This window comes from Aedes albopictus, chromosome 2 (assembly GCF_035046485.1).
Source record: "Aedes albopictus strain Foshan chromosome 2, AalbF5, whole genome shotgun sequence".
Taxonomy (NCBI): domain Eukaryota; kingdom Metazoa; phylum Arthropoda; class Insecta; order Diptera; family Culicidae; genus Aedes; species Aedes albopictus.
The window spans coordinates 384661426-384672793 of record NC_085137.1 but is presented as its reverse complement, the minus strand read 5'-3'; the positions used below and the strand labels follow the sequence as shown (position 1 = coordinate 384672793).

The following is an 11368-nucleotide window of genomic DNA, read 5'->3' as shown; positions in this document are numbered from 1 at the left end:
TTTTGAGGATTACGTTGTTTATTTCTTACTTCTTTTTCTGCTTCCGTCCACATTTTGTATTGGCATACCTGCTTCTATAATACACATTCCAATTATTTCCCTCCCTAATGCAATTTCAAGTAACTTGCTTCAAGCATTTCTTCACTGTTTAAAAAAAAATCATAGCTCTTTGTTCGTCTAGTACGATGATCAAAATTTCAGCAGACAACTCTATATTCCAAACAAAGCCCGGTTCTTCTCTTCCTCGAAGATTGTATTTATCGCCGCAAGATGAGACAAATTTTGAGATTTCTCCCGAAGAAACGAACTGCATGAAAATAAAAACGAAACATCGGCGAATAAAACAAAGGATAAACAAAACCAAATTTAAAAGACTTGCTTTCCTTTGCTTTTTTTTCATCGTAATCGAATAAAAAAAATGAGAGAAACTAAGAACGCATCGCATTGTGCATGCGACTGAAGGCGCGCACAGGATGGGGAACATAAACTACTAACGTGCATCGCGTTGCCTCAATCTACCACCATTGTACGGTTGCTGTTGCTGTAGTAGGGTGTACGATCTGGCGATACAAAGGGGCGCTCTCGGTGTACACGACCGAATCATCGCTCCTCCAGTATCAGGGTCTCCTGGGGGTAGAGCTTCAGATCCTTCATGGTGTTCTCGTAGTCCAACGTTGTGAGCTGAAACGGGAGTGAGGGCAGCGTTAGCCTTGAATAGTCGTTTATTTTTTTTCAGGAAAACTCTGGTTGATTTTCCCCACCAATCAACGAACTTTGAAAACATCGAAGCATCATCGAAACAAAGTTTTATGAGAAAAACTATCTGTGAAAGTTTTCATACAAAGTTTTATGCAATTCAGTGTTATAATTTCAATTTTATCTGACTCATTCCAGTATTATAATGACCTACTTTTCCGTACTAACTCATTATGCAACTGAAATGAGTTGCATAATGAAAAAGAGTTCCATAATGTTCATAATGCAACTCATTTGGGTTGCATTATGAACATATGCAACTTAAAAGGGGTGCATTATAAAAAAAAACATTGCATAAAATTTTGTATGCGACTCGTTGCAAAACTCGATTTTTTCAACACTCGTAGTATTTATCCAATGTATAACTCGTGCTGAAAAAAAAATTTTTTTTGCAACTTATTGCATAAACAACTATTTCACCTTTGATAAAATCCATAAAGAAAAGCTGGAAACTATGCCCGAGATCGCAAAACAAACAAAAACTTCACTGTTTGTTGTTAATCTATCTATATATATAAAAATGAGTTTGAAGTTCCTTTGAGGCAACAAAACTCACGAACGGGTGAATCGATCAGGATAAATCATGAATGGTTAGATTCGTATTCATGATGGCTGTGTTTATATGTAAAAAAAGTTACGATAATGATCTAAAAAGCACAGAAAATTGATAAATTATGCATGACCTACGAAGAAAATCAACACGATCGAAATGAAACCGATCTAGAGTGCCGTGCTGCAATGACCCTAACAATTGTCAAACCAACACAACCTGGCAATACAAATTTTGCCGGGACAGCTAGTCAAAAATAATTTGAAATGAGCTCACCAACCATTCAACATTTAATGAAGAATGAAATTCCTCATAAGCGCTAAAGATGACGACATGACGGAACTATAAAACTATATTGGCTCTAGCAGCATTGGCCTCACACAAAGCGCTCCTGCGGAACTGCTTTTTCCTCTCACAAACGATCTCATTGTAAGAGTTTCAACTTACTTCAGAAAGTCTTGGGTTGAATCCCTGGCCCGTCCCTTTCCTTCTAGTTTGCGTCTTTCTATATACTTTCTTTCGATTCTATAACATTCCCCAGAAAACCATTCCCCAGAAATCCATTCCCCAGAATGTACCATTTCCCAGAATTCCATTCCCCAGTAAAAAATAAAACTATTGCTTTAATTCTGAATGGTTTATATTAATAGCTAAAAATTAAATATTTATTCGTAAAAAATCACCGGAAGAAACATCCAGCCAAAAATTCTTATTTGACAAGAAAAACTTCGGAAATAAGCATGATTTGCCTTTACAATTTAGGCTATTGGTATAATTATTGGCATCGCAACTGCTTACTTTTTCAACATACATTTTTCCTTCTTTTCTGCATAGGCTGTTCTTTCGAATTGTACTTTTCAGTAAATTATCGGCATCAAAACTTCTTACATTTTCTACGTAGTTTTTTCCCTTCTTTTCTGCATAGGCTATTCTTTCAAGTTACACTATTCAGGTAATTATCGGCACCACAAGCACAGGTGTTTAGAAATTTAGAAAAAAAAAATGAAATAAATATAACAGCAATTTTAACACCGGTGGAGGCGGTGCCAATAATTTCCCAAAAATTTCAATTCGAAAGAACAGCCTATGCAAAAAAGAAGGGAGAATCTATGTTAAAAAAGTAGGCAGTTGCAATGCCGATAATTTCTTGAAAAGTGCAACTGGAAAGAACAGCCTATGCAAAAGAAGGGAAAATTTTTGATAAACATATAAGCAGTTGTAATGCCAACAATTTTTATAACGACTCAAACATTTTTTCTAACGAAGAAGGAAACGTAACACTCTGATAATTGCCATCGTACATCGATTTAACGGTTTATTTGAAAATTTGAGAGTTGACCAACTGCCAATTCGCGGCGCTCGCATAGTTTTTGTTTGAGTTTGGCGTTTGCTCACTACTGCCACCTAGTTGATGATTGGCCAAATTCAGTCCTTTTAGAATTAAGCGAATCTATTTCCGAGACTAAAATCGAAGACGACTAATAACAAGACAGACAGCTCCCACCCTGTTTCAGGCGACATGGTTGAAACGCCCTCAACGATTCACAGGAACATTAAAATATGATTGTGTGCGTGGATATGCAAATACGTACACGGAAATGGTAGCATCGCATGCACACTCATTCATAATGTTGTTCCCTGAAGTCGTTCGTGGCGCTAGTGTGCTTGTAGCTCCCAAGGTATATGTAGCAAGAGGGTAGATGTTTGTCTTGTTATTAGCCGTCTTCGCTAAAATTTAAATCGAAAAATGTTCGAAGGGTTACGACTGTTTGTCTGTGGTGACATTGTTTTCCTTGCGGCATTCAAAAACCCAACACTGTTCCTTTTTTTAAACAAGCTTTTTTTTAGAATTTAGGCAATTGGTACAATTATTGGAATTATAACTGCTTTCATTTTCAACATAGACTTTTCCTTCTTTGCTGCATAGGCTGTTCTTTCGAATTGCACTTTTCAGGAAATTATCGGCATCACAACTGCTTACTTTTTCAACATAGATTTTCCCTTCTTTTTTACATAGGCTGTTCTTTCGAGTTACAATGTTTAGGCTAGTTACAATCGGCACCACAAGCACAGGTGTTTAGAAATTTGAAAAAAAAATATATAATAAATATAACAGCAATCTAACACCGGTGGTTGTAATAATGCCCATAATTTCCTGAAAAGTGCAATTCGAAAGAACAGCCTATGTAGAAAAGAAGGGAGAATCTATGTTGAAAATGTAAGCAGTTATAATTTAAAAAAATACTAATTGCCTTAATTTTAAGAAGAATATTGTTTAAAAAGAAGGAACATTGTTGGGTTTTTGAATGCCAAAAGGAAAACAATGATACTTTTTCCCTTCTTCATTAAAAATATTTAGAATTGTTGGCATTAAAACTGCTTATATGTTCACTTTTTCTATTCCATTCCATAGTATTGGAATAATGATGAAAGCCCTTCTCATACCGCATGAATGAAGAGCCTTTGAAGCGAATAATTAGGAACAGCCATTGGGATGGATCCCTCCAACCGTTTGCAAAGAAAAACGTGGTCAGTTGAGTCTTTAGTATGGCATCGTACACAAATTACGTAACGCTATAGGGGGAGGGGGGGAGTCTAGCTTAGCGTTACGAGCCATACAAAATATTTTTGGTTTTCATACAAAAAGCGTTACATGGGGGAGGGGGGGGGAGTCTTAAATCGCTGATTTTAGCGTTACGTAATTTGTGTACCATGCCTATCTTGTACACTGAACAACATCAGAAGAATATGCGTTTTCTCTGTAAATTTTGCACATCACTTTTAAAACGTTATTCATCGTAAAACAAGTGCACAATTTTCACAAATCTGTCAAAAACAAAACATTTTATAGCAACGCAACGCAACTAACAGTTTGTAAACTTTCAACATAGGTTTAAAGATCAACATGCAACTGTGTACAATGGTAATTAAACGTTTGAACCATTGTAGAATATTTTTATGGATATGCATGTATGTATACATTTTTACCTTAATTTGTTACATATACCGTACAAGAAATAGATATTTGCTCGTAATAACACTATAATGTTAAAATCCTTGCCTATAATACTTATGACACACATGTGATACAAGAATCACTGTACAATTACGCTTGAAATGAGTGCCATACTGAAAATTCTCTTAGTTCAAGTCAGTCTTGTTAGAATTTTCTTGACACTGCGTACCGTTGTACAGGAATCATACTCGTATCACATGTCTGTCCGGGGTATAACATTAGTATGGGACAAACATCAAATTCTCGCTCCAGTCGACTTTTTTGATTCCATTTAGGTCCAATATGAACTGTACAAAATTTCAGCGCAATCGGTGAAACTATAATTTAGCGCAAGCGGTTCAAAGTTTTCATAGGATTTACTATGGGAAAAGTTACACTTTCAGATAAAAAATCCCACAGGTCGCCCCATGTCCCCTTAATTCAAATCGATCAATGCTTCTTGTAGAAAAATCATTTATGAAACTTTCCTTCGAAGACCGCAAAACGATTGGATGTTTGTGGAAAAAGTTATTGATTTATTACCGATTAGTGATCCAACGAACGGCTTTTTGTTTTGTTTTATTAGCAGCACTGTAGCTGCTGCCTTGGCTACTGCTGTTTCTGGGGGTGGTGATGCCTCCCGCCACCCCATGCAACAACGGCAGCAGCAGTGCTGCTGATAAAACAAAACAAAAAGCCGTTCATTGGATCACTAATCGGTAATAAGTCAATAACTTTTTCCACAAGCATCCAATCGTTTTGCGGTCTTCGAAGGAAAGTTTCGTAAACTTTGTTTCTACAAGAAGCATTGATCGATTTGAATTAAGAAGACAAAGGGCGACCTCTGGGATTTTTTGATTGAAAGTGTAACTTTTCCCATAGTAAATCCTATGCAAACTTTGAACCGCTTGCGCTAAATTATAGTTTCACCGATTGCGCTGAAATTTTGCACAGTTCATATGGGACCTATATGGGATCTAAAAAGTCGACTGGAGCGAGGATTTAATTTTTCCATACAAGCGTGTCCCACACTAGTATAACATATCATTATGATCAACATTTTACTGTTTGTGTATCGAATTAAACTTTTTAGCAGAGCATATTAAGCTTTTCTGGGGAATGGTACATTCTGGGGAATGGATTTCTGGGGAATGGTGCATTCTGGGGAATGGATTTCTGGGGAATGGATTTCTGGGAAATGGTACATTCTGGGGAATGGTAAATTCTGGGAAATGGTTTTCTGGGGAATGGAATTCTGGGGATTGGTATTCTGGGGAATGGTTTTCTGGGGAATGTTATAGAATCTTTCTTTCTCCTCTCTACTTATACAGCTTATGTATATTCACATGTTCATAGCCATCGCTAGAACAGAAACGGGTTGAAAAGTCGTTTCTCTTCCTTCCACAACACAATGTCAATCTATTAGATAAAGCCGACGATTTATGCAATCCATGCAGCGAACTGTGACGCACATCTCCAGAATAATCAAACACACACAATTCTATCACCTTACGCGTGGCATCCACGCACCAATGTGTGAACCCACTGCCAACCATATCCCACCAACACCCGCATAAATGTGTGCAGACGCAGAGGTATATCTGGTCTGCTGTGGATACAAACGATTGCAATCCTTCCCCTTCCCAACATTGACCTGCAACCTGAAACTCACACACATTAACCAGCAAACTGTCGCTCACAAACTGAAGATGTCTGCTTAGTCCCAGCAGATATCTCATTGGTTCCTTGTGTGAGTTAAGCTGGTCTGGCAATACTGGAGTAGTAACATCAAGCTTAAGCCAATCTACAAAAACTTTTTTTTTTAAATTTCAAATTTCCCCTCCACGGTATATTTCTATACGGTGATAAATGTGAATCATGTAAAATAAGAAATAACAATTCAGTTACTTACATCTCTTCGCGGCCAGCTGGAGATCACCTTGAACTCGTCTACTAGGAACCCTTCGCCGGTGATGTAGTTCAGCAGAATGCGTAGCGGAGTGTCCGTTGTGAAGCGCCTCTCCAACATCGTCCCGGCCGGTGTTCTTATTCGAATTTTCGTTATGTTCTCGCCGGTGGTCTGTTCCGGCTCGGGAGGAACGGTGATCCGTGCTTGGGCCCGGATTAATTCGCGCTTCGCTTCAGCATCGGCCCGCTCGGATTCCAGCCGGCGGCGCTCGGACTGCATCATTAGCTCCTTCTGCCGTTTGGCTTCCTGCTTGGCTCGATCGGCTTCCAAACTCTCTCGATATGCAGCATCCTGTTCGAGCTTTACTTGCTCTCGCGCTAGCCGCTCATTCTCTTCACGCAGTTCGATCTTGAGTTGCTCGGCATACATGTCGGACGCTTCCATCAGTTGCGACAGAAGATCATCGACACTGACATTACCTGCAAGGAAAATAAACAGCAATCGATTAAAACCAAGTTGAACCTTATTAGAAAATCGACTAACTCACCAGAAATCACCTGAAAAACTTCGCACTGGCTACGATTTTTCGCTATCACAAGAATGGCTGGCAACCGGTCGGCCGGAATGTTTCGGACCGTTATTGAAGCGCTCATCCCAACGCAAGCCGATATTGAGGACAGAAACCTGAAAAATCACTCAATTTTTTGATCAATTTAGGGTGTGAACCATTTCGCTTATTCGTTTAACTTTTAGTTAAAATTTGACACTTGGATAGTTATTTGCAATCGAAAAGTTAAAAAATAACCACGACGGCGGTCCATTTGAAATTTGACAGACGAGTAGTTATTTATGGAACAAAATACAGTACGCAGCCAAATCATTGCGAACAAAAAATAACTATCGAACTGTCAAGACTAACCCTGCTCGGGAGTAGGGTTATTTTCAAAATAACTATCGAAGTGTCAAATTTTAACTAAAAGTTAAACGAATAAGGGAAATGGTTCACACCCTTAGGCTGTGAACCGTTACGCTTGTTCGTTTAACTTTTAGTTAAAATATGACACTTCGATAGTTATTTTGCGTCCGGTTAAAAATAACCCTACTCCCGAGCAGGGTTAGTCTTGACATTTCGATAGTTATTTTTTGTTCGCAATGATTTGGCTGCGTACTGTATTTTGTTCCAAATAACTACTCGTCTGCCAAATTTCAAATGGGCCGTCCTCATGACTATGCATAGTTATTTTTTAACCATCCGATGCAAAATAACTACCGAAATGTCAAATTTTAACTAAAAGTTAAACGAATAAGCGAAATGGTTCACACCCTTAGCATACGCAGCACGAAACTGAACAAACTTACATGTTTTTATTGCTTTCGAACGTCAAATCCCACCCGTACAGCACAAAGTGGTCCAACAGCATCTGGATGATACTTTCACAGGCCAACAGTTGGCCACAGAACACGTTCGTCAAAACACTTCCATCGTGATGAAGATAGACAGCCAACAGTTTACGCTACATGAACAATAAATGAACAAAACATTAATCTTCTATCAACTGGATTCTTATCGTAAAAACTTACATCCCGGGCAGATGGACGGCATGCTTCCTTCAGGGCATCTTCCAAACTTCCCTGGAAGAACATCGGATGCTGGGGTCCGTACCGTTCGACAAAGTTCTCCACGAACTGTATGCTGCCGATCGCTTCGTCGTCTACGTTGTCGGGAACTAAATAAAAAGTAAAAATACTGCATTAGGAATCAACACGAGAGAGCAAACATCAGGAGAACTTACTCAAATGCTTCAAGTGGCTGTTGATTGGAGTTTCTGTGAAAATATCGTCATCGTTGTTGAAGTCCGAAGCGTCCTCAAATTCTTCGCTGCTCTCCGAATCGATTGTGATGGGCATGCTATCACTGGTAGAATATTTACAAGTGAAATGAGGGTATTAGTACAGTTTTAAGCCTATCAATTCTCAAGTTTTATTCAAACAAAAAGTTCTACCTATGCCCATGTAGCTGTTGGTAAGCAAGATTCTATCATCTAGCAAAAACATGCGAAAATGTACGTGATTGAGTAGCATGTCTGCTTCCGATTTTTATTTTTTATCTGCAAACTGAAACTATGGTCGAAGCAATTCAAGGTAAAGTTTATTGCATTAGGGTAATTCACCAATGTTGAATAGTTAGTACTGGTAAAGGTTGGTACTAATATTCCTTCCCTCGTCCAATCTGACTGCAAGGACGTGGCCGGTGCCGTTATTTTACTGTTTAAGAGAGCCTTTGAAGGTTGCTTGACCCTTCTGAAACCTTGAGATCCTCTGAAACATTCCTAGAACGCCCTGAAACTTCAGGAACTCATTTGGAACGCTCTGAACCCCCCCCCCCCCCCGGAAGACCCCTAAAACCTACTGAAAACCTCCGAACTCACTTGGAACGCTCCTGAAACTTTTTAGAAAACCCAGAAACCCCCTGGAATATAGCTGAAACCTATAGAACGCTTCTGAAATCCCCGGCAAAGCCCCTCCTAATACGCCCAGAAATAACTCCGAGTTCCCCCGAAACGCTCTTGAAACCACCTGGAATGCCACTGAAACTACTGGAAACATTCTGGAAGCCCCTGAAATGCCGCTAATATTCCCTGGGACGGTCATTTTCTTCTTCTAAATGGCTCTACGTTCCCACTGGAACTTGGCCTGCCTCTCTTCAACTTAATGTTCCTTGAGCATTTCCACAGTTATTAATTGAAGGGCTTCCTTTGCCTGCCATTGTATGAATTTGTATATTGTGAGGCAAGGGCAATGATACACTATGTTCAGAGTCGAGAAAATTTCCCCGACTGGAACGGGAATCGAACCCGCCGTCTCCGGATTGGCGATCCATAGCCCTAACCACTAGGCTAACAAGAGACCTCTGCAACGGCCATGGAATCACTTCAAAACTTCTGGACCGCTCCTGAAACCCTATGAAACGTCACTGAAAACCTCTACAGCCCCTTGAAACATTTCTGAAACTCCTTAAAAACCCCTGAAGCGCCGCTGAAATCTCCTGGAACACCTCTCAAACCTCTTGAAACCCCTTGGTACGCTCCTGAACCCCTTGAATCCCCTTGGGACACCCATTAATCTCCCTGTAACTCCCTGGAACACCCCCGAATCCTTCTGTGAAGTCTCTAAAACGCCCTGGAATACTCTTGAAATCCCTGGAACCCTCTGGAACACAGCTGAAATCTCCTAAAACGGCCCTAAGATCCCTTGAAACCCTTTGAAACATCCTATGGGGACGCCTATTGAACTCCCTGAAAGCCCCTGGAACATACCTAAAACGCCTCTGAAACCCTGATGTTTTTGTGCATCGTTCTCTAAATCGTCTACAAAGCGATCCTTAACCGGATACAGGAGAAGATTGACGCAACTCTCCGACGGCAGCAAGCAGGATTCCGTGCCGAACGATCCTGTATGGACCATATTGTCACGCTCCGTATCATTCTGGAGCAAATGAATGAATTCCAAGAGTTTCGCTAGCTGGTGTTCATTGATTACGAAAAAGCTTTCGATCGTCTCAATCACGAAAACATGTGGGAAGCCCTCAGATGCAAGGGTCTCCTTGAAAAAAAAAATATCGGCCTCATTGAAGCACAGTACAGGGCATTTTCGTGCAGAGTACACAACGGTGTTTTGTCCGATCCCATCCGGGTCGTTGCTGGGGTAAGGCAAGGATGCTATCAGTAGGGTGGGGCGGGGCAAGATGGGTCACCTAAGGATGCATCACCATAACTTTGTAAATACAAATCGTATTGGTTTGTATTCGTCCACTACTCTTCAATACACTTGTTAGCTATGCTAAAAGTCGATCAAAAGATTATTAAATAAAAAATATGATGTTTGATTGCGCAGCAAGAAAAATACAGTCCATTTTATTTTCAGTGCAGACACGCACATCATTACATACACGCATTTGTTGTACCTCTATGATAGAAAACCTTTGTCAGATAAAGCAGTAGAAAAATAAATCTTGTACCAAGCAGACGCGTCCGACTTTTGTTCTATTCGGCCATCGAGTTTTGCAAGTCCGAACGTCCGAACCACGTGAAAATTCCCCCCGAACATTTTTGGTCCTATCGGGATCCGGATATGGACGGTTTTGCGATTCCCGGATGGTTCGATCGGTTTCGTTTGTGACCGCGATCGCGAGGGCAAGAAAACGTTGGATTTTGCAACAAGTGTACCGTGCCGCCATTGCTGCAAATCGGCGCAGCGGTGTGCAGGAATAAACGTGTTCGAAAAAACCACGATGCTCTTGCTAGCATAATCCTAGTGAAAAAGTGAATCCGCCCGCACAGAGCGGAAGATCGCCAGGCGATCATTGAGTAGTGCATTGTCTCCGACTTGGCATTCTGCCCCGGTCGGAAGTTACTAATCCGAAGTGTGGTTATGTTCATGGGCTGCACACACAGGGTGTGCCAACAGAGGGCTTTCAGTGAAAAGGCTCAAGTGATTGTGGCAGTGGCTTCCCACCCGAGCGGTGCGGCCACGAAGAAAACCAGAAGCAAAATTCTTTCGTAAAACAAGTGTGTTGGTGTTGGATTGCTGCACACAGAAAGTGTGCCAGCAAAAGCAAGCGAAGCGCGACGCTTCAAACGAAGAAAAGTGTATTTGTGTCAGCAAGCTCCCGACCCGGGTGGTGTGGCACGGAACGAAGTTAGGTTATGTTTGTGGTGGGTTGCTTCACGCACAGGGCGTGCTAGTAATAACATGCGAAGCACAGGGCTTCCAATGAATGTGTAGAAGTGTATGGGATCCGTGATCCACCCGAGCGGTGTAGTGACGTAGTGTTGTGTTGGGTTGCTGCACACAAAGGCTGTGTCAGGAAAAGCGAATGAAGCGCAACGCTTCGGGAAAAAGTGTGGGTATGTACAGTAGTGAATAGAGATGGGCGAACTGTTCGCGAACGGTTCAAAAGAACTAGTTCTTAGAAAAGAATGACAGAACGGTCGTTCGATTGAAAAAAACGGTAGTTCTCCATTCTTTCAAAAACGAGAAAACTGAATGTCTCTTAGAACCGTTTATTCAACCTTTTCAGAGAAAAAAGTTTGGTTTATGAGAGAGTTGTAAATGATATGCCAAGCTAACTAGAAAACAGTGCTCCGATGATATGCAG

General features: G+C 40.7%; 1 protein-coding gene across 4 annotated transcripts in view; it reads right to left on the bottom strand.

Annotated features, from left to right (window-relative positions):
- Positions 1-11368, bottom strand: part of LOC109402733 (FAS-associated factor 1) — a 32977-nt gene continuing 21609 nt past the window's right edge. For all 4 annotated transcript variants that reach the window (XM_029878943.2, XM_029878942.2, XM_062853138.1 and 1 more), the window contains 6 exons: positions 8004-8125; positions 7792-7937; positions 7570-7724; positions 6758-6894; positions 6214-6689; positions 1-681 (listed from right to left, as the gene is read on the bottom strand). In XM_029878943.2, the coding sequence (XP_029734803.2) occupies positions 601-681; positions 6214-6689; positions 6758-6894; positions 7570-7724; positions 7792-7937; positions 8004-8125 (1117 nt within the window). In that variant the 3' untranslated portion in view covers positions 1-600. The remainder of the gene's footprint in view (positions 682-6213; positions 6690-6757; positions 6895-7569; positions 7725-7791; positions 7938-8003; positions 8126-11368) is intronic.